The following is a 24,295-nucleotide window of genomic DNA, read 5'->3' as shown; positions in this document are numbered from 1 at the left end:
AAGTTGTAAAATATCAAATGTCAGCTACTTGTCCAACCCAGAGGCCTGTGGCTGAAAGAAATGAGCCTTTGTGTTTTGCCTTAAATTGAGAAATTGAGGGGAAAAAACAAACAAATTGACAGATGAAAACATTTTTATCAGTACTTCTAATAGAAAGTACTATCAGAAGTATACTTTCTATCTCAAGTTGTCAGTTTGAGATTTTTTGACAACTTTACAAGTAAAAAGTGATATTCTTTCTCAGCCAGGTTCAAACGTTCACATTGACATTTGAATCAATTTTACAGGGTAAAGCCTGAGTTAGGTTTTTATCTGGACTACTACTGACTTGAATTGCTTGCTGGAAATGTCCTTTGACTGATCTCCCTTCCCAGAAGAAAGGCTGGATCACACTGTGGTCCTTGCTTGTAGACGGAAGCATCCTCATCACGACAAAGTAGTGTCTTATCAGAAAACCAACCATGGACTGACAGAAGTGTAAATGCATATTTCTTGTGTCATCTACTGACATGCAGGCTGCGCCCACATCATCAGTAACTGCGGAAATGTTCCTGCTGTCTTCATCTACTCATCCATGTTTCATCCACAACTGCTTGTCTTTAGCGCCATCAAGTCTCGTTTTGTTCTGAGGTGACTTGGTTCTAGTTGTTCACAAACACTGACTGTTATTCTCCTTGGTTGAATGTTCAGTGATGAGGCTTTAACGTATGTTGTTTTTTTTAAGGTTTTGTTGACCATAGTTGCCTTTATTTGAAAGTAGGCCAACAGAAAAGAAGGTAATGAGAGAGGGGGAAGACATGCAACAATCGAACCTGAAATGCACCAAGAGGTGAGACTAAGACAGCAAAAGTGCAAAGAACAAAAACTTTTAATATCACTTGCAAGTGGAGAACAACACAGATAAAATCATAGCAAACTCTAGGTATGTTCTGAGGAGGCTCTGAAACAATCACAGAATCATATACAGTTCCTTGGCACACAGGAAGTGGGAGTTGTTTCAAATACCCAATACCAAATTAGGACACATAACAAACAGGGGTACTCTGAACCAAATAGACAGCCAGAGGGGGAGGCGTCCTTTACCTAGCCACTCAGATAAGTTGAGCATCTCATCCTGTTCCCATAGTGGGGATGCGCTATTTGTTATCTCTTCCCTTCCAGGCCGCTGGCCTTGGTCCTCCCTTTTACCGACACAAAGGAGATCTGTTCTCTAAGACTATGAGTTACTAGGTGCAGCTGGATAGTATAGAGAAGTAGAAAAACAGCTTACACAACTCAGAATATTTTATATATGTCTAGATGTAATCTTAAATATTGTAGATAATTAATTTTTGTTCCACAAGAATTCCGCCACGAGGTTATTTGTTGTGGTTGGTGCCGTATACATGAACAAACTAATTTAGCTGAATGAGCCATAGTTTTAATTCATTTTTGCTTAAAGACACTAAAATAAAGAGCCAAACAGTCAGATTAAAATATATTTATTTATAGCTCAATGAAGAGGTGGATGAATAAACAGCATGTAACCAGAGGGAATCCCTATGAAGTGAGGAGACATTTTAAACCCAGTACAATGATCAAATGAAAGCAACGATCAATCCCTCCACCTACTCAGAGAAATTAAAGTTTATCTTAAGCCGTCTTCCCCAAAACCTCCAGTGGCTGTAAGGGTACTTGATAACCAACCATGTATTCAAGTGCAATTTACACAATCAAACAAATACATAGTTTGGAAATTTAAGGCATAAACAAGGCCTAGTTGCTGCAGTATTAAATGAAATGGCATTTAATACAAGAGTGACGTGATAGAGAAAAACATGGAGACTGTTAAACAGATGAGTACAGAAGGTGATCAGTGTAGTATGTGAATGGTGAAGTTCACTTTTGCTTGCTTGACACCATTACACCAAACTCCTGGATGGATATTTCTTTGTTTAGGTACTGCTGATGCTGACGTTTTGTGATGTGCCCAAGACTTAGTGCGTCATCAATGGAGAACTTCTTCCCTGATTTTCTGTCGTGAAGCACAGAAGACTCTCCAGATGGGCCTTTAACTGTGATCTCTTCCCAATCACACTCCTGGCTCTGCAGGTTAACAAACATCTTCCAGTCGATCAACCCGAGTCGGTACGCCTCTTCAGGTCGCATCTCTTTTCCCGAATCAGGATCAATGACAACAATGGATCTGCGGAGGTGACTTTCCCTTTGCTCTTTCTTCATCCTCACTGCTGCCAGGTTCTTTTTAAGCTTTTCAATCTCCTCATCTTTTTGGGCTGTTATGCTTCTTAGATCTGCGAGCTCCTTCTGAAGTGAGTCAAGCCTCAGCTCCAAGTTCCTGCCATCCTCCCTGGGTGCAGACTCAGTGATAAGCCGAGTCTCTTTATAGGTGATGTCAATCTCGGAACGAAGTTTGCGGATCTCGTTCTGCAGCCTTTGGTTTTCCTGTTGGAGGCGATTACTTTCGTCACGGATGTAGTCCAGCTCTTTAGTGGACTTTGTGTTGGCAAATTCCATGTCGGACAACTTGGAGGTGAGGACAGACAACTCCTGGTCAAGATCACGCCTTCTCCTCTTCTCATCTTCCAGCGTTCTCCTTAGGTTTTCAATTTCAAGCTCAGCCTCTGGGTCCCTCTCCACTTGGACTTTCTCTGTGCGAACAACTCTTTCCTTCACATCCATCTTCTCCAGGGTGAGTTGCTGCTGAATGAGAGCGTTCAACTCTTTCTCAAGGAGGGTGCGTTTGTGTCGCTCTTCGTCAAGCTGCAGTTTGAGGATAGAATGTTCTTTCTCCTGTTGGGGATCCTGCTGAAGTACAACCTTCTGTTTGACAGTCACCTTTTCACGGTTTTCTTTGTCCCTGATCTCCAACTCGTTAAGTCTGACGCGAAGTCTCTGGATCTCCAACTCTGCTTCACGCCTTGCCTTGCGCTCTTGCTCTAGTTCCCTCAGTTGCTGGTCCAGATCAGCAATCTGTCTCTGCAGTTGAAGGAGCTCTGATTGAAGTTTCTCTTTTTGCTTTTGCTCACTGTTGATACTGTGTAGAAAACTGTCACACTCTGACTTGAGGACAGGGTCTTCTTCCATTTTAATCACTTCTTGCTGAACAATCTTCTCTCGCACTTGAGACAGATCCATCTTCTTTAGCCTAATCTTCTCTTCTTGGGCTAACCGTTCTCCTTCAAGATCAAGACGTTTCTTCTGTTCATCAGCCAGCTTCCTTTTCAGAGTCTCAATCTCTTCTTTAGTCTTGGGATCTTCTCTGTACTGCACCACTTCATTGACCACCTCTTTCGTCTGTATTTGTGGTTTGGTTGCCTTCCATCTTTCGATCTCATCCTGGAGTTGACGGATTTCCATCTCAGATTTTTCTGTCAGGTGAGTTTTATCAACGATTTCATTGCGTAGTCTCTCCAGCTCTCTTTCCGTCTCTGGATCGGTCTTATATTTGATCACTTCTTTGATGATTTCTTTGACTTCAATTTGAGGTCCTCTGTTCCTTAGCATAGCCAGCTCATCCTGCAGAGATTTCAGCTGGAGTTCAGCGTCTCTGAAGCGCCGCTGTTGCTCCACAACTTCGAGACGGAGGTTGGCCACCTCATTCTCAGCCTTGGGGTCAGGGCGGACAATTTCGCGCATCTTCTCCTGAACCACAATCTTAGACTTCTCCTCTTCCAGGCTCTGAATTTTCCTCTGGAGATCTGTCTTCTCCCGCTGTGATGATCTTCGCTTGGCCTTCTCATCCTCATACTGCCTTCTAAGGTTTTCTACCTCTCTTTCAAAGACAACATCCTTCTCCACTTTCAGCACCTCCTTGATGGAAATCTTCTCCTCAGCAATTGCTTTCTCCTTCTCCAACCTTCTGAGCTTCTCCTGAAGGAACTTCAACTCATCCTCTAACTGCTTTCTGTTATCCATTTCTTTCTGTTTCCTGTCAAGGAGAAGACGGTACTCTGACTCAAGTTGTGGGTCGTTTTGGACCTTGATCACTTCCTCCTCAGTGATCACTTCCTGTTCCTTGTTTTTCTCCTGAGCCAGTAGGGTAACCCGCTTTTGGATCTGAACCAGCTCATTGTCTTTCAACATCTTTTGTCTTCTTAGTTCTTCTAGCTCTTCCCGAAGTTTGCGAATCTCCTCCTCCTGACCACGGTCTCTCTCAATGCGCAAAACCTCTTTGACCATGTACTGCTGTGCTCCTTCTTTGACCTCTGTCTCAAGGCCACGTAGCTTTAGCTTGAGCACCTCCAGGTCATTCTCCAGCACACGGGTGGTGCGGCGCTCCTCTGACAGCTTCTGCTGAACCTTGTGTACCTCCTCATCCAACTGAGGATCTGGAACCTTTTTAATGTGCTCCTTCTTGACGATAGTATCTTGGGGCTTTTGACCTTCCAGACGGTAAATGTCAGTCTGAATGGTCTTAATTTCTTTTTCTAGCTGCTCTCTCCTTTGGATTTCATCGTCCAGCTGCTTTCTGATTCGCCACGGCTCCTCTCCTGGGGCAGCAGCATTGACTGATCTTACAGTGGAAGATTGAATAAGAGGAATTTCAGGTTGCTGTAGAGAGAGATCCATTATTAGTATCTCAGTTAATGTTTTGTTTATTTCTCGATGCAAAATTATTTCACCTGGCTAAGAAGATTGTGGGCGAACTCAAGATTCTGCAGCCTTTGCTTGTTCACGGCGTTCACTTCTGTGAACTTTGCTTCCATGGCAGCTTCCTGGAAATAGTTAAATACAAAGTTAAGCAAGGCACACAAGGCATTAGACTAAATAGAAATTTTTATCTTCAATTTGATAATGATTGAAGTTATTTAGTAAAAAGTGAAATTGATGAAATATTATCCAGAGAACATTTATTTTCCAAATTACATGCCAGAGTAGAGGGTCTGAGTTTTGGTTCATTGCACAGCATGAGTGACAGATTTCCTTTACCGTTTTAAACATTCAGTGTATTTTAAACATCACCTCTGCCTTCACTGTCAGAGCAGGGGATTCCAGTCTGCTTCTCTTGTAGGACTGTGGGATGAGTCCATCCTCCAGATCCAGAATGGACCGAAATTTCTCAGTCTCTGTCTCATAGTCCTAGAAAGACAAATCATCCAACCATTAACTGAACTTCCATGTTGAGTTTTCTGGTCATGGTGGTGAAATCTGGTAAAATGTGTCACCTTGACGGCCTGCTGGTAAAGCTGGGCATTTTTGGACAAATTGTTAAAGTCTGCCTCCTTTCTTGAAATGTCAGATAGCAAGTTCTGTAGAAACAGAGCTGTTTTAGTATAAAGAGGATATATTTACAGAACAAGAATCATGAAGGGTCCAGCCCACTTCAATGCTCAGCTCACCCTCTGATTCTTCAGCTTGGCGTCTAGTTGTCTTAGGTCATCAGTTTCACGGGGCTCATAATTTGGGATATGGGACAGCCAGGAGTTCAGGCTGCTATAGTCATTCTGGTAATTCTTGTACGCCATCTTGGCTCTCTGCAGGCTTTGAGACCTGTGTTGTACATGTAGCAATACAGATCATTACCCAAAAGTTGCTGGCGTGTGGTGCTGGGTGCACAAGTTATGAAAATATTCCACCTCACCTGGTGTCAATCTGCCTGTTGAGGTTGTTGTAGCGCTTGTTGAGTTTCTCAACATCAGCCTCCTGCCGTTCGATGTCAGGACAATGCTCCTGGAAGTCCCTGGCCATGGTGTCACAGCTGCCTTTGGCCAGGCGCAGGTTCTGCTCCGTCTCAGAGATCACTGACCTCTGGGCCTTCAGGTCTGACCCCACTTCCTGACAGGACATTAAGATAGTTTCCTGTTTAGTGACGCAGACAAAAGTTGTCATCCCAAAGGGACACATGTTCTTCTATTTTCTAGTGTAGTGGAAGCTCTAAAACCAAATTAGAATAGAAATAAGGCTGTTTTGCCAGAAAAAAAAAAAATTCTTAAACAGTTTTGATCAGTCTCTCCAGGATTTGTTTATGATTAAAACAGCTTTGATGGTGCCAATTTATAAAGAATTGCAAAAAATATTTGCAGTATTTGCTCTTTTGTATGGCATTGAATGTGAATTTTAGTTTCTCGATTTATTGGTTACAGACTGTAACTTGACATCAAGTAAGCAGTGGAGAAATACTGCCACCCGCAGGAGGGAGTTATGCTTAAACCCAAAGTTTGACGTATGTATTTACTGCCACAACTCACCAAAATGGTCAATGCAGAGAAGGATATGTTATGATCAGTGTCAGTATGTTATGATCAGTGTCCAGATGACTGGACAGCACATGAGGACAAAATGGTTTGTCTAGCAAACAAAATTATGGTAAAAATAAAGCAATAAAATGGGAATAGCTATGAAAATGGAAGTAAGAACTAGCAAAGAGCCAAAATGCCCTGCAGCAATGCTGCTACATATTTTGTTGCCATTTTCTCTGCTGTTTTTTTCTGCTGGTTGCGTCGTCTGCGAAGAAGGCTTAATTCAAATATTTTTTAAAGGGTAATTTTGTTTACAAACACATCATAATCCATTTTATTTATGGTTTCTGATGCATCCGTTTTTACTTCCTTTATTTGTTGATTTTGGTTGTCGGGTTTGAGACTGAATATTTGGATATTTCAAATATCTTCCAGTTCCAGTGTGAAGTGTTTAAAAAAAATAAAATTAAAGTTTCTAGCTCTATAAGAGGGTGAGCTTGCAGTGTTATGGCAATATCATCATTATTACTTGATAGGGACCTCAAAACAACATCATCGTTTATTACAATAATTATTGGGATAAGTTATTCTGTATGAAAGAATTTTATCTGCTTGAAAGGTTTCAGTGTACTTAGGAATTGTAAAACCCAGCTTACAGTCAGTTCTCTCTGCATTTTCTCCACAGAGGGGATGTCAGCTGGAGCCACCTCCTCCCTGGCCAGCGTGTTCTCGTAGGTAGACAGCAAAGTCTTCCCTTTCTGAATAGATGTCTCCAGCTGGTTGGAATTCTTCAGTCTAAAGCACAAAGGCAGCAAACTTCAATCACAACATGGATTTAAACAACTCAAACTCGACTGAAATAAATCTGGGAATTTGGAAAAGGGATAGTGCACACATATGCTAGGAGTAGGGATGCACCAATCCACTTTTCACTTCTGATACTGATACAGATATCAGATATTTAGTATCGGCTGATACCAATCTAATATAGAAAAATAGTGCTGAAGAGGCTTAGAACTTTTTTTTTTTTTTAAACCAAACACACAAAGAATATATTAATAACTCTACACCAGTGCAGCACACTTAAATACACCAAAAGCTTTACCAGCTTGGTCAAACATGTAAGAATAACACAACTTCAATGTGTTCAGTCAGAGTATAATGTAAAATAATAAACCGACAAAAATTGGCCGACTACCTTGGCCAAACATCTAAAAAAAACTGCAATAAACCTTTTTTGAAATGTTTAAGAAAAGACAATTAGGAATCCTAAATACAATGGAAAATAGAGAATTAAGTCAGAGCTCAAAGCATAGAAGTAGACTCATTAGATTAGGAATCAGACACTGTCATGTTATGGGTCAAGAATTTCTAGAATTCTAGATTAGTTTTTTTCCAACATGAGGACTGGTGTAGATGTTTATATCAGATTGGCAGATCTCTAGCTAGGAGCACAGCCAATTCTGAGACAAACAGACAAAAAAAGAGAGTCACATACTTGTCCTCGGAGGCCTGAAGAAGCTGCTCTATCTTGGTGTACTTCCTGTTGGCCTCATCCACCTTGCTGTGAAGCTGAGGAGCACTGGGGGAGGTTGGGTTTGAAGTCAAAAAGCTCTTTGCCTCTGCAACTTTAGAGGTCTTCTCTGGTTCAATCCTGCGGACAGTTGAAGCGATGTTCTGGAGAGAAACGTCCTCAGAGCGTTAGTGCTTCCTGAAAACAGGAAGGTGTGACATCATCAGGGGGACAGAATGGTGCTGAGCTTGTTACCCTTATGTCCTGCAGGCGGTCAGCGCTGTCCGGCACGGTCCGGTTCTGCTCCAGCGGTGGGCGTACTCGAGCACAAATCTCTTTCTCCTGTTTGTCCAGGTCACTGACCACTTTATCGAGACCGGCCATCAGCTGGCGGCACTGCTGTTCATTCTTGTCTGCAGCCACACAGCATTACCAGACAGTGAATGGGTGCTCAGCAGGACATAAAACATTACATTTATAGCTTCAGTAGGTGACTTTTATAGAAATTTAGAATTTTATGCTTTTGTCGAAACTGTTATTGTTTTGTGAGAGTATAATGAGACAAATCATTTGTGGAAAAAAGCTCCTCTGCCTTCTTCCAGTGCTAGCTATAACAACCAGTCAGAGCCAAAGGGACGGTCTTCGTGTTGTCAATCAAGCTTGTGTATATGCAGCTCATTCTCCCTGCTTCCCTGGCTGTTTGCTAAGCTACATCTTCTCCCTATCAGCACAATATGAGGTCTTTAAATGTTTTTTCTGAACTTGAATTTCTGAACTTCCATCAGATTTCAGTCGGGTGTTTACGACTGAAATCTGGACATTTTCAATTTACCTTCCAGGGAGACGCACTGAATACCTCAACTGTCCCGATGACACTAGTGTCCTCAAGACACATGGATAATATATAAGCATTTTGTCTGTGAGTTAATGTATGAAAGAACAATTATACTAAATTCCTTTCAGAATAAACCTTTAAGCAGTTAAACTTAATGTTTATTTACATCTTGTTTTATTCCATAATTACTAAAAGCTAGACAATGACCATTAGTGGCTAGATTTGTTATTATTACATTTCATTCAAAGTGTGAATATTGTGATTCTGAGAATAAATGTATTTTCATGATCATTTCCCTCTTGTTCCTTTCAATGAACCAAGTGTTGACTGACTTTAATAATGATGCTGGTACAATTGTACAGCACTAATAAATAAAATGCTTATCCCTGCTACATTGACTCAAATTCTTCATTAGACATTCGTTCATTGTTATTTGTCTCTTGTACCTGTAGCTGCTCCTGCTCCACTCTGCTTCTTCAGCTCGTCAAATCTTTTCTGCAGAGCTGCTTTGCTGGACGCCAGTTTCTGCTTGAGAGCTTTCTGTTGACTAGCCAAGCTGCAGGCAGACAATACATGTCATTACAGCAAACCTGGAGTAAAACAAGTCATTCTGGTCCCTTGAAAACTCGGCTGAACACACTTACTTGTCAGTAATGGCCACTGCCTCTGGGTTAGTGGGTGGGATCATAAAGCAGATGCCTGGAGCATTGATCTTATGTCCCGTTTGATCCTTCACATCCCATCTGGACCCATTGTTCCGGAGCAGGGTGTACGTTTCTCCGCGAACGATTTGATCCTGCCGAAGAATAAGACACTGTCATCTTATGTGGATCTGAAGGATCTGAAGGCCGTGTCAGAGCAGGAATGATAAGTTGTTTTTTTTTTGTTCTTTTTAAATTAAAGTTTAGGTTTATTTCATTATGACGTTGTCTTATTCAGTTTGTTTGAATTAGTTTTTAGATTGCTGGTTTTTATTAGTTATTGTTTAGTATTTATTAGTTATAGTACTTGTTTTAGCTTTTGTATACTTTGACTTTTTTGAATTCTGCGCCTAAAAATGAACCAAAGTATTGCATCATTACTATGCATTGACTGGGTAATGAGTACTCAACAGAAAATATCAAACTAAAGAATGTGGACTGTAGTCAAGCTAGCTGTCCTCCTGTGTCTATCTGGAGTGTCCAGCAAATCCTCTCAAAACATTCAGTCCTCACTGGAAAAACAACCTTGATTTTGTGTTTTATTCAATGGAATAAAAGACATTTTATTCCCTTTCGTTGGCATAAATCTTTTCGAAAGGGTTGATGCTTTCATTGGAAAGGGTTGGCATCAATCTAAAGGTTCACCCATATCATTGTTCGTGGGGTGAACTTGCATGTTGTAATAGGACAGTGATCTGTAATGGGGTGAGAGTGAATCGGTGACTGCATGTTTATTGAGCACATATGGTCCCATAATGCTATTGTAATAAATGTAATTTAAGATGTTTTATACATATTTTACCAGTGAATGGCGTATCAGGGAAAAAAAACCAAACAAACAAAAAAAAACAACACAGAATATGGAAGCCTAGAACACTTTTCTATTTTTGACAAACTTCATCCTAATCCCTGAACAGGTGCTGCAATGAAAAGAAGATCTTTGCTTCAACAACACTGAGGATGGATACAAAAGTTTCTCTGACTTCTTTCTATCTGACCTTTTGGCCCCAGGTTCATCTGGATCCAGAGCTAACTCTGTTCTAAAAGGATTTACATACATTATGGTGTAATCCTCTCAGTTACACAGCTGCTACTCAGCATAAAACCAAGCGAGGAAAGGTGTTCATGCAAGCAGTCAGATTATGGAAGACATTTGAGGATTAAAGCCCTGACAGCACTTGGGATGAGGCGAGAAGTTGGAACAGACCGAAAAGTAGGCGGCAGGAAGAAGAAACTAAACAGAAAGAAATCTAAAGAAATTTAACTAGCATTTTGACAAACATTTATTCACTCCATTCAGAACTCAAACATCTGTAATTAGCTAAAACGCTGACGCCATCTAAATTACTCAGTACCATGGTAACCACCAGTAACATAGTCTGCAAACAGCAGTGTATGAGCTAAAATTAGCTCAGCCTGGCGTCTTTAAAATGTTTGCGTCCCTTAGTCCCTCCCCTTTTGTCATGTTGTCCTGTGGGAAAGGTGTGTACTATTTATTTTGTATCTAAATACATCCAGTTAAGTTTTAGATTTATTAAGTTAATTTCTGTTATGTACTTTTGTTTATGTAGGTTTGGAGCGGGCAGCACGTAACATGGCTCTTTTCTATTTGTTGTTCTTGTCAGAATAAACCAAGGAACCATCCTTTTAAAGGCGTAACACAGCCTGATCATTTAAAACCAGTACAATGCAGATCAAATCTGGTTACATATATCTATTCTAATTGAATCCTAATCTACTCTATCTCGGCTTAATATGGAGAGAATGAGGCTTTTATTTTGTAAATTCCTATAAAGTTCATTTTGAAAGTTTACCAGTCCCATATGTGACACGTACCTTTGGGTTTTTCACCGTCTTCATCTCCAGCGTCTCCTGGACAAACAACATCACAGCAGTTAATAAAATGGCTCAGCAGGGGCCACACTGCCTGAGAGTCCTGACGAAGAACAAGCTGGATTCGAACCTATTGCTGACCTTCGACCTATCTACTGTTGATAGCCTGCTGACATGCTGTGTTACATGACAAAGTGCTTAAAAAGTTTTTGCATCAAAACTATTGGATTTATTACCGTTAAATCAAAGAGCCAGAAAATCTGTAAACCGATTTGAAATTTAAAACACGTGGATTTCATTACACATTCATATTGTGCATTAACAAACTGCAACAGTACAAATCTACTGGTACAATATTTTATGAGTAATTTCAGATCAGCAAATCCAGTTATTTACACAGCTGCAGAAACATAAACTTACTGATTTCTGGATGCACAAACATACAGAAATCATCAAGAGGAAACAATTCAATCTGAATATTGAATATATTGGTAATGTTTCCATTTAACTCTGTTCTTGTGAAGTCAGCAGATTGATGAACCTCTAAACCTGACCACACGTTCAGATGGAGTGGAAGTTTAAAACCACATACATCCTGTTCAAAGTCACACAGAGCTTCGATGGGCAGCAGCTTCTGGGGGGTTTCTCTCCGGTACTTCAGAGGCAGAACCTGCAGGCTCCGGGTTCGGAGACCTTTGACCCGCTCGTCAATGTGATCCACGGCTCTAGCCTGGTCCTACTCAAACATAGGCAGAATGAAAAGAACCGTCATACCACTGCAGAAATGTTTTAGGCTTTTAGCTTTCTTCCAAATGAAGCTCACGTCCAGCTCGGAGATCAGGCTCTGCGTCTGATAAACGTCTTTGTACTCTGGTTGGTACTTCTGGTTGATTTCCGTTTCCAGCCGCTTGAGCAGGTCCTGAGTGTCGCGCGCTTCCTTGTAGAACTGCAAACGAGCAGACACCAACAAACAGGAATGAGCTTCAACTCTTTGTCTCTCTGGGCTTAAAAGTCTCCCTTCCTCGCCGGCTGACCTTGTGATATTCATCCATGTGCTTCAGATGACTTTCCTCACAGATGAGCAGGTTCAGGTACTCCTTCCAGTCAGCATGGACCGCTTCGTTATGCGCCTGACGACATCACATAGGGATTATCGATCAAACTGTTAGTGCCTATGTTCAAACATTTCAGATACAAACAAGTGAACTGACATATTGTCATATTTGTTTAATAAATGTACACTTGCAGTTTTTTATCTTTGAGAAAGTAAAAAAAATTAAAAATCAAACTGTTTATTAGTAAAATGAATCCAAGAATTTTCATAAATTTTGTTTTGATTAGTTTTAGTCAATATTTCTGAGTAGAACTTGTAGTAGCCATCACTGAGCAAAGCAGCCAATAATAACTGATCATGTTTGCTCATCTGATTGATCTTCTCATGCTAGAAGGAAACACAGGTGAGAATTTATTTGTGATTAATGTGACTAAAATAATAAAGTCCGAGTTCTTTCTAACACGGTGCCATGGGAACCGTTTCCCTGACTACCAGAGCTACCGTGTGTCGATCACCAACATCGGCTAGCAAGTTGGATGCTAGATTAGATATTATTAAGGCAGGAACCAAATTCATATTTTTATTCTGGTAAAGAAACATTATGATTAAGAAATATATTGACAGAATATGTAACGCAACACAAACCATCCAAACCACAATTTTCAATTATAATCCAAATGTTATTTACTTTTATTAAACATTGAAGTTAATTGCTTGATTAAAATGTAGATATATTATTGCCTAAATAACTTTGATGTAAATACTGTACCTCTATGACATTCTTTGCTGGGTGTTGTGCTTCTATCAGACTGTTTGCGTCTTCATTGAGCTTGCTGATGGTCGACTCCTTGCTCTCCAGACATTTATTGATAAAGTTCTGTTGGGTTGAGATAAATTGGATTAATGCCCAACAGCCTGTGCTCTTATTTTCAGATCTTGTGATTGTGGGTCTGTCCGTCAGGTTACCTCATACTGCCTCCGGCGGGCGGGGTAGTCCAGGTTAGCGTCGCTCCAGTCGTAGTTAAACCTCTCCTGTCCTTGCTGGTCCATCCAGAAAAGTTCATTGGTGCAGCGCTGCATGAAGTCCCGTAGGCTCAGCAGATTGAGCTGGCGGGCACTAGAGCTGGCCTTGTTGGAAGAACAAGAAAAAAATTATATTTTGTGTGGAAATGGTGGCAGTCTGACTCAGGCGTGTGTTTGTGTGGATTTATTACCAGCAGCTTGTCGTACTTGGACCGGAGGCTGCTGAGATATTCCTGTCCCATCGAGCAATATCAAGACAAAAATGGAGGTGTTGTTATACCAGACATGAACATTCATTAAAGAACTGTACGTAAGAATTCATCCTCTTATATCATGATACAATCATGAAAGAAGCCTGTCACTGAAGTGCATCACAAACCAATTTCACCACTTTTGGCTCTGACTAACATATCTAAACAGAATCTGCAGTCAATTCTCCACAGTGAGCCATCACCATTATTATCCTCCTTGGTGTTTTTATGATCTTGTGACAATCCTGTCGGCTCTCAATGCTCAATAAACCTCAACAGCGACCAAAAGACAGTGGCGTCCATTATTATTTATGCAAAGAAACAAGACGCTAATATATCACTGCAACATATTAAAGTAGTATGGTCTTCTAAATAGGACAGATGTTCACAAATTTGCAGATTTATGCTTGATTTACAACAACTCAGTCATAGGAACAACAGTCAGCCTGCTCTGTGTCAGCTGCTCAGGACTGAAACCCACACCCAGAGAAAACCAGAAAAACAACAGAATTTAAAGGCTTTCACTAAACATCTGGAAAAAGTCTTGTTGACTCAGACAACAAGGCTTTCTTTTTCATTTTTTTAATGAAAAAAAATTTTTTTTTTATTAAAAAGCCTGGTTGTCTGAATCAACATGGTTCTTTAGTCAGAAATAAAGAATGTGGATTGTTGTGCTGTGCTGTTTGTTTGCATCATCTGTTTTCTGAGCAGTGAAGTTTTGTTGCCTCTTAATAACTCTGGTTTTGTTCAGACTAATATTATCAATCAATATTAATATTATCAATGATTGATAATATTATGTCACTGTGTTTTACTTATATCCTTGAATTTTATTGCTTTAACATCATGGACAGAAAATTTCTACAGACAAAAATAGCCTTTTGACTAATCCTGTCCGTTTATATTCAAATTATGCCTTCCATTTCACTGAATTGAGCTTACAGCGAAACATGAACAGGTTGAGCATAATAATGAATTGATCCTGCTCGGTCCTACCTTGTCTCCTCCAGAAGAGATGTGGGGAGCCAGCGCCTCCACCTCGCTGTGGAAGATGTTGTGCTCCTCCACCTCCCTCTCCAAAGAGGGCAGGTCTTCAGCAAAGCCCTTGTTGTTCAGGTTTTCCTGAGCACAGAGAAAAACACGGCCTTTATGTCTTAGTTCAACGTTCCAGGTTCAAATTTACAGAATTTATAAATTCTTTTCCCCCAACCAATCACAGTTTAAATATTCTTGTGTTTCAAGAGTTCCTGAACAGTTACTTGTAAGTTAGAACACTTGGAATAATGCAAAATTATTCTAAGATATTTGCAGTAGAAACCAGACCAAAAAATAGTTTGGAAGATTTTGTTTTTGTAGCGGATAGATACGAATGTTCACCCACACTAATCTGTCATATTAATCCAGACCTGAATGAAACCAACTGGGAACCTGGACTTTTGTCAAACCCCATGGTGAGTAAAACAGCAGGCGTTATGAATGTCTCACCAGTTTGTCTTCCATGATGTTGCCCCAGTTAACGCTGGGCATCCCCTCAGCGCGGTTCAGGTGGTAGATCCGATCATGGTCCTCCTTCAGCTTACTCACCCTCTCTCGCAGCTGAGTCATGCTGAATGCAAGAGAAGACAGAAAGGTGTGACTAACGTTTGGAGTGCACTCTAGGCAAACAACAAACACTGTGAAACAAGAGCAGGTATTACAAAATGAGAGATCTGTACTGGTGAGAACAGCGTTGAAGCATCAGGACTCACTCTTGCTGTATCATCTCTGCCTGAGGATGCTGGAGGCGCTTGGTTGCACGGGCGTCCTCATCCAGGCCATTGAGCAGCTCCAGAGAGTTAAGGATTCTCTTATTAACGTCATCCTGATACATAGCCGGCTTCCCCTCGTTGATCTTACCGACATCCTGCAAAAATAACAACAACAAAAAAAAACCTGATATCAGACACGATTAAATTCTTCTGTTTCACCCTGTACAGGCTGGTAGGATGTGTAGCTCAACCATCTGGCATCATAAGGAGCCCGAGCAGATCTGGGTCACATCCTTCTCTGTGAGGATCATCACAGGATCATCTGGAAGCCACTTCTGATCAATTCCTGACACCAACTGTCTGCATGTTACTGCTGCTTCCAAATCAAATTATTTTCATACGGTGGGGTGGAAAGGAGTTTGCTGCCTTCTGAATTTCCTTCGGTTTTCACACGTCAGTGTTTCAGAACATCAAACCAATTTAAACATTAATCCAAGACAATAGCAGTAAAAACAAAATGCTTTTTTTTTTTTTTTAAGGGAGGTGTTTTTTTTTATTGAGGGAGTAGTTGTGTTTCCATTGCAAATATGGGCAAAATTTATCAGGAAATCCACTAATGTGGAGAAAACTCAATCTTGCAACTGCTGTGTTTTCATTGAATAAGAAACGCAATTCAAAATTACACATAAATAAGATTGTTCTCATGATAAGTCAACAAACATGCCGCACTGTCGTCCTCCAGCTACTTCCTGTTGTGTTGTTTGTGTTTTATGCCAGTGGCATAAACAACAAAGTATTTCTATTGAAGTTTTGTGAGATAAACCAATTTTGACACAGTCAGGATGGCCGGCCAAAATTAACCCAAGAGCTCATAGCAGAGTTCCAAAGTGAAAATCACTGTTGAGCATTACTCAGCAGTCCCGGTACCGGTCTGTTCAGGTACTGATGTGCTGTTTGTGGTCATGCAGGATTTTACCTTGTTGAGTTTCTGCTCGATTTCATAGATGTTCGTCTCCACCTTGTCAGCATTCTTCTGCAGCTTCTCAATAATAGCAGCCAATTCCGTATTGGTGCTGTGGGACAAACACACAAACATATAGATCAGGGTTTTTTTCCCCTCATTATTGACAGTGGAAAAAAACAAAACAAATCTAGTTCTCTTTAAGTCTGTGTAATAAAAAGCCTCGCTTGTCTCGGGAAGAATTGCCTGCAGAGCATCGAGCAACTGTTTCCAGGGCCGGCCCAAGGCAGAAGAGAACAAAACCGCTGCTCAGGTTTTAGTTCACTTTTAATAAGAATACATGTCAAAAGTATGAAAATGTATTTTTCAATGTGAAACTTGTCAACAGACAGAGGAAAATACTCAGTTTGGTAGTCAAGCTGGCAGGTATAATTTAGCAATGCTAGCTCATCATTTCCCAATCATTGCTGCAGTTGGAGTCACATTTTAACCACATTTCAACAGAAACTTCATCACTGAGAACCTTCCATCAAACTGTCCTCTCATTTTCAATTCTGGGTTAGATTATTTATTTAGCAAGGAAGGAAGGAAAGAAAGAAAGAAGCAAGGAAGGAAAATAAATGAACCTAATATCCTAGGTCATTTTATGGTTATTTACCATTACAAAGCCTCATTTTATTGGCTGATCAGATCAGAATTGAGTGATCCATCAAATTCCACAGTTTGTCCACCAGAGAGGACTCCCACTTTCATTTCAACAATATGCTGCACTTAGATCACATTACGTGGAGAAAGAAAGAGAAAAAGCTCAAATCAACTGTTGCTTTTTGTCCTTTCTGATTCGGTGCTGGGGCGTTCCTCACAGCACCGACAAGATTAGATTGTTCCAAACGTTACGTGATTGGTGGTGGAATGTCTGCTGACCTCAGTATATACACAAGTCATCTCCAGTGCTTCAGTGAACACACTGTGGAGTTTTCACTGCCTCTCTCTCACACAGACACACTGAGTGGTTTCTGACACTGCGAGGCTTAGTATATGCTGAGACAAGTTTGCTGTCATCTGCTGCACTTCTTATGCCCGTCTTCTCAGTCAGTCTTGGCATAAGCAGCGCTCAACATGTCTCATTACACTGTTGATACCCAAAGGCTCTGATGCCTACAATCCACCCAACACCAGGAACTAGAGTCAGCTCTGTATTGTTTCTCTGCTGAGCTCTGAACTCTTATTGTTTAGAGATTTAATGAATTAAACTCTTACATTTGTTTAGTTTTCTCTACGTATTAAACTACTTTACGATACAGATGCACTGACCCGATAATATTTGTATCGGGCTCCATGATTCTAGATCTGGCATCAGTGTCAGAGTGCCTGTTCCATAAGGTCAAGTCTAGTCAGTCTATTTCTATGCTTTGTGCTTATAATTTTTTTTACATTATATTTACAATTCCTAACTGTACTATTGAAAGATTTGTTTATTTTTACATGTTTGATCAAAGTAATCAACCTCTTGCTCATGTCAGTTCCAGTTTCTGTATTATTATTTTTTCTTTATTATTATCACACACCTAATTGCATAGACTGAAAATATGTAAGTTGTGTTGTTTTTACAAGATGGACCAAACTTGTTAAGTTATTAGTGTATTTAATTGTGTCGTACTGGTGACGGTTTATCAACTAAATTTGTAATTCAGTACTTTTATGTCTGTTTAAAAAGAAAGAAAAACATAATCAGTCAATTCAGCTCAGATTTTCTATATTGGATCGATATTGGCCGGTTTTAAATCTCAGATATCTGTGTTGGTATTGGAAGCAAAAAAAAAAAAAAGTGGGTCAGTGCATCCCTACTTTATGTTTGAAAACAATAAAATCCAGAAAGAATGATCATAATAGAGTCACAAACTATGAAACAATGACATACAAGAACAGGTCTGGAGCTCGAGATTGCAACTGAGAACTGTGTGTCAGTGTGTGTGTGTGTCAGCCCACATCCAGGACCCGCCGCTTCACACACACAAGTTACGTAACAGCAGCAGGATGAAGAGCGCAGCGTGGAACTCCACGGCAACTGGTTCAAACACTTAAAGAGCAAGTTTGAACTGGCGCCCACTGTGGAGTTCTGGCAGCTGGCCGGGTTCCAGGTGGGACTGGGGGGAAAATCTGGATCCAACCCCAAAGTTCTGTGTTGGAAGGAACTAAAGAATGTCAACCGACTGGAAAGCACGGGCTTAAGCACTGCTACTGCTTTGTCCTGGCATGACTTTGGAGGTCTTCTGCTCATCTTTAAAGCAGAAGATGTGCTTAGTTTCAAGCGGGTGGTAATAAATTGGCCCTGGTTCAGAACCGGCAGCAAAACGGCACCAGCTCAGTCTCAGCTCAGCAGCAGAGTCGCTGGGTCTGACGTGCCGTAGGGACTGTAGCGGTTCTGGCTCTGAAACTCTGGGTTGAGAAAGACATGTTGCGTGTTTACACAGAGGAAAGGTTCCAATTAGAACCAGAACACAACAGGATTAGGTCATACTGGGTGTGCCGGGCTGCTGTCACTGGGCTCTGGATCGGAGGCCAGTTCTAGTAGCAGCCTGGACATAGACGCGTTGGGAGACAAAAACTAGCCAAGGACATTCTGTGTTGTTCCTTTTGTCCTCAAATGCATAAAACTTTTTTTTTTTTGTCTTTAACTGTTGCATTAACATCTTGCACCGAGTATATTGGAAAATATATCATCTTTACCTCTCGCTTCGCAGGTGCTCAGTTCTGAACTGTACAGATGTTCAAAAAAAAAAAAAACACCAGAACAAGCAGAACTGTGTGAAAAACAACCACACAGGGAGGAGCTGCATTATTAGGATTCCTTCTCTGTCAGCGGGTGGCTCCCAGGATCAGCACAACCGATGGAGAGAGCTAATCATTTCTGGAAATGTTTAGATGAATCAGTAGAAGGACGTGGCCCAAACAACTCTTTAGACATGACGGTGCTGCAGGGCCGGTTTCAGTGACAGGTCAACACATAACCTGACAGGGAGTGGAGAAACCCCCCAGGCCCGGAGAACTGGGCATCTAAAAGGACGACAAATTATCTCCCGACACGGCGACCTGTTCATGAAATACATTGAAACTGAGAACTTTCAAGAAACTCATTAAGTTTCTTGATGAAGTACTACCCAGAGTTTAAGAAAAAAAGAAAAAGTAGTTAAAGATTATGAGCATAAATGGGACTAGAAATTTTTTCATTACGCATTATTAATAAAACAAAACAGAATCAACCAGAACTGGAAACAGCAGAAAAGCGGAAATTTGTATCGGCCAGGAAAGGCCTGATTGGTCCAGCTCTAAGTGTTGATGATGGATGTCACTTCCTGACCAAATCAGAATGAGAAAAAATAAGTACGAACAATTTAATGTTCATTTAATAACATAAAGAGTTGAATTCTATGATGCACTGAGCCAGACACCAGTAGGATTTACAGGTGCTCCTATCATTTTTTTGAATACCTGTCTTGCATACATTTTATTTTACATAAAAATCATAACCTAATATCAAATGAGTTGCATTCATATTTTTTGGAAATATGGATATAATATTGAGGTGAAAAACAAAGTTTTATTAGATTTTTTTAGGATCAACATGGAGCTATTGGCAAGGAGACACATTTAACCTAAACTACATCAAGTCACACCCACCGACGTGCAGGAATTCATGGAATATAATCTGCATTAGCAGAATTTTTCTGGAGTGGCTGGGGCACCAAAACTATCTCCAGCCCAGGGCCCCACATCCCTGTAAAACCAGCCCTGGCCATACAGTAAATTAGAGCATTCTCTGACTCAATAGTTACCCAGACATGCTAAATTTGATTGAAAGATGGAAACAATCATGCCTGATCAATTTTAGTAAATGATAATGAAACCAATTGGGTTTCGGCTGTAAGCAGAGAGAGAATGTCAGCGATGTAAAGATGGCAATAGGTGGAGGAGTCAGGCTTTGGGCTCTAAGTGCAGCACTATTTTGGGAGCGGCAGCAAGGAATTCTTCTTAGACTTTCTGTGCTGGACGACTGAATACTTATCTGACTTGTTATAGCCCAGCTTATCAGCCACACCCCCGCAGCAGTGAAACTGCTCAAGTCTGCTCAGTTTCACCCGCTCAAGAGGTGAAACTGATTCCTCTGAGTTTTGTCAAAACACAAGATTCTGTGTTTGAATTAAGATGAATTCAGTCCTCCAGGGACCATGAGGATCCATCCAGCTGAACGGAGCCCGGGGAACCGGGCAGAGGGGGAAACTGTCCCCACGGAGCTGCTCAACCAGCCTGACAAGAGCCTGTCCCTGGCAGGGCAGGGCAGGGCACGGCGCCTGCTTCAGGACGCACAGCCCAACCCATCTGTCCCACTTCATACAACACCAACTATGTCATTTCATCGACTTTACTTCTATTTGCATGTTCTGCTCTCTATCAGTCCGACGACAGAGTCTTCAATAAACACCAAGGCACAAAGAAAAGCGACGACGTAAAGGACAGAAATTTGGACTGCGTCCAAGGTCACCGCCACATTTCCACCGAGACGGTTTTGCTCTCCAACACCGAGCACTGAAACAAACACACACACACAAACCCACAAACACACACACACACACGCACACACACACATCCACCCATAGACACACACACACAAGCGCGCGCGCACCTCTCCACAACTAGTGAAAACATGGCGCACACTTACCTTGATTTTTGCTGCGTCGTGGGCGCAGGGGTGATGGTGGTCTTTTTGCTTTTCTTAAACATGGTGGCAGGTCACCTGTCAGCACCTTCCTCTGAGAACTCAGCCGTCAAAACGCAGCAGGACAGGTGGACCGCAGCGGGGTGTCGCGTGCTCAGCTCGAGCCGCTGCTGTTGCTCTGGAAGCCGCGGGAGAGAAAAAATGTCCTCGAGAGTCTTCAGCCTGGCCCCTCCCGCTGTCACTGAGGTCGCTCACAGCGATAATGGATCCAACTCCACCTGTAACAGTCACTTTTAGTGCTCGCGCACCCACTCTGAACACCTGGCAGCCAGCGCGGGATGGGCGGGGCTTCAGAGGGAGGCTCCGCCCCCTTCCGACTGCAGCGGAAAGCAGAGGGAGGAAAATCAACAAAAAAATGTGCGGCGCCGTATTTTACGCACAAGTCGCAATGAATGAAAATGAACTTTGCGTCAAAGTCTGCGTTCACATTACGCACACATTTTAAAATGTGCAGCAGCCACGCAAACTTTTTCAGTGGACAATATCAAAGCACAGAGCGTCAAAACTCACACAAATACAGTAAAATCTGACGACATTCAGTGTTATTCACATCAAGAAGCATCGAGTCCGATGTTTTTTATGATTTTAATATTTTATTGTTTAAACTGAAGCGCATTTATCCTCAGACAATAAGCCAACACGCGCATAAAATAAAGAAAAGAAAATAAAAGCATGTGGAAACCAAAATCCAATCTGAATAGAACTTTTCTTCAGTTTGTGTCTCATCATTTGTAACGCAGATTCATCTCTTTGCTCCGTGCGTCAAAGCGCATGAAATCCATTTCCATTTCATTCTCACTAAAATTGGATCAGCAGATTAACTCAAACCTGCTGATCACAAATAATCAACAAGTTTGATTGTTTTTAAGGTGATCGAGGTGTGTATAATCAAACATCACCTTGATGGAGAACATCAGGGACTAATGGAGGGATTCAGAGGGAGTGATTGATCAGAGATCATATTGATCTGCTGGTAGATGATGATGATGGTTTATGAGAGTTTAGATCTCTCATCCTGGAACTCCGAGCAAAACTTAAAGAGCCGAACGGTACCGGTACCGGTCGTTCAGTCGAGCCGCCCACTCTATTAATGCTCCTTTTAAGCATTATATAGAATAATCGTCCACATTCCCACTCAGTGACTTTCTGACTGTCTGCTTTTAAATCCTGCTGAACGCTCTGCTGTTCAAACAGGGACTTGCTCTTGGATCTCTTTATTTTTTTGAATTAATTTATTTATTTTATTTTTATTTTTGTGAGGTGACATTATGTGTCCTCAAAGCACCTTTTAAATAAAATGCGTAATTCTTCTCACTATATATATACAAACAGACCCCTGTTGGTTGGAACTGTGTATGTGTGTGTGTGTGTGTGTGTGTGTGTGTGTGTGTGTGTGTGTGTGTGTGTGTGTGTGTGTGTGTGTGTGTGTGTGTGTGTGTGTGGGTGTGTGTGAGCTCTGTTAGAGTGGGGCGTGTCGTTCAGGACTGCACTGGCTCAACCAGTCAGACTTGAAACAGGGTGTATTTACTCTTTACTGAAAAATGTCCCTGTGTGTGTACATGCCACAATACTGCACATTGGTGGAAATATGCCGCTAACAGAGCAAAAGTTCAATCAAAGCACTTCAAAGAGCCGAGTACAAACCCGTCCTCCAGTTATCACACTGGTCAGATTCATAAGCTCCCCTGGATGTTTAAATAGCTGTTGATAATCCCCCATCCTGCACAGAGCACTGAGAATGAATTGGCATGAAGGACTCCGTTTTAACAGGAAGAGACTTCCACAGAACTGGAAGTAGGATTATTGGCTGTCTGCTCTGAGCGGCTGGGGGTCAAGAGGTCATTTGAGAGAGTTTGTGGTTTTTAAGTTGTGGAGCCTCACCTTGCAATGCTGTGATGTTTATTACATTTTCAATGCATACTAACTTAATTATTTTTTATTCTGCTGAAAAAAGAAAACAGATCATTTAGCTTTTAAAAAGTTAGTTAATATGTTACAAGTCATCAATTCAAGTTTATCCAAGTAAATATGTGAAGCTTGTTAAGTTGACATGTTAAACAAATGTAAATAAATTCAGTTTGACAAATTTATTTTGATGAAACAAATGAACTATATTTTATTTAAGTTGGAGCTCCATTCTGTCTGCAGTGTATTGTGTTTGAGATGTGGTATGTGGGTTTCCAGCCCACTTGTGTCCGACTACAGCAGCATAATTAAACCTAAACTGTAATTTTGCATGGACTTAAAATGTTCCCTAGTATTTGCAATGTTTTTTGCTAATCTGACCAATTTCCATAAAGTTTTCTCTATTTCTTCTTTTTTTTGACCACTCACTCCAACTCAGCTGAATTTGGACCAATCACCTGGCCCCAGTCTAATTTCATTCAATGACGTCTGTTGAAAACTGAACCTGCAAAAAGAAAAAAAGTGTGAAGCTGTGACATTTGCCTTATTTTATTTTTGCAAAACCCATTTTGAGATGTTCTGTAGGATTTACTGTGTAAACACTTCATTTTATCTTGAATAACCAATATGGAGTTCTGCTTTTGCACTTTAAAAATGCCTCAGGTTAGGGTTTGATTTGTACTAAGGTGGTACTTCAAGAAGGTTCTTCAAAGTGTTATTTGCGATTTAAATATCGACTATGTTAAAATCCTGTCTTTCGTTTGAAAGACAGGATTTGCAGAAATTTAATTATTTCATAAGATTATATTGGGCAAAAGTAAAACTTTGCAAAATTGGTCATTTTAAGCCACAACCATTGCAAAAAGCAAACAAACAAACAAACAAAAGAAACATTGCAACATCCTGGGTGGACTTATGGCAGCTCTGGCCTCCCGTACATTATGCCATGCCACACCTGCCACACTGTTCCAAGAGTTGAAATGAAGAATCAATTTGAGAAATTTGCTTGAAAGTTTGTTTATATAGGCTGTGTACACTTTGTTCTTGGTAGCACTGCTGGACCTCTCCACCACCATGTCTTTGCTGCCATCGTAAGATGCAGAAGGAAAGCAGGTAAACAACACCGTAGATGCAGTGATCATGTTGCAGCAGTAGGAGGAGGAAATATTGGCAAATGGCCGCAGGCTGGATGGTGGGCCTGGCAGTCTATTCCTTTGTACCACACTTTCTGTTTGGTGTAAAATACCAAGTCAAAGTGAAGCGACCACCATGTAGTAAAGTCAGAGTCAGATTGAGAGTGTTTTATGCAGCACATTGAGTCTGAAGTCATTAAATTTGTATCTCCAATTAGACTTGATTCGAAGCCACATGACTCAAAAGAGCATTTTCCTACTTGCCTTCTTACGTTTCTGTTCTCTGTGGATTTTGGTTTTCACTCTGCTCATCTGAAGCTTTTCTCCTTTGGTTTGAACATCCTTCTGTGTAATTCAGTCTCCTTTCCTCTCTCTCCTTCAC

General features: G+C 41.0%; 1 protein-coding gene across 1 annotated transcript; it reads right to left on the bottom strand.

The window, feature by feature from the left end:
• Nucleotides 1–1,465: 1,465 nt before the first annotated feature.
• Nucleotides 1,466–21,110, bottom strand: ppl (periplakin). The gene is made up of 23 exons (XM_055035695.1): nt 20,819–21,110; nt 16,114–16,210; nt 15,138–15,292; nt 14,875–14,995; nt 14,386–14,511; nt 13,330–13,371; nt 13,082–13,243; nt 12,885–12,992; nt 12,096–12,191; nt 11,885–12,007; nt 11,654–11,797; nt 11,065–11,100; nt 9,172–9,323; nt 8,974–9,083; nt 7,948–8,105; nt 7,678–7,856; nt 6,836–6,974; nt 5,582–5,775; nt 5,340–5,490; nt 5,166–5,249; nt 4,963–5,079; nt 4,623–4,715; nt 1,466–4,551 (listed from the first exon to the last, which is right to left on the bottom strand). Exons 1-23 carry the CDS (start codon nt 20,878–20,880, stop codon nt 1,879–1,881), a joined length of 5,322 nt encoding a protein of 1,773 aa, XP_054891670.1. The 5' UTR covers nt 20,881–21,110; the 3' UTR covers nt 1,466–1,878.
• Nucleotides 21,111–24,295: the final 3,185 nt, after the last annotated feature.

This window comes from Poeciliopsis prolifica, unplaced genomic scaffold, assembly GCF_027474105.1.
Source record: "Poeciliopsis prolifica strain line A6 unplaced genomic scaffold, Auburn_PproV2 SCAFFOLD010, whole genome shotgun sequence".
Classification (NCBI taxonomy): Eukaryota; Metazoa; Chordata; class Actinopteri; order Cyprinodontiformes; family Poeciliidae; genus Poeciliopsis; species Poeciliopsis prolifica.
This window is presented reverse-complemented; position numbering and strand designations above follow the sequence as displayed.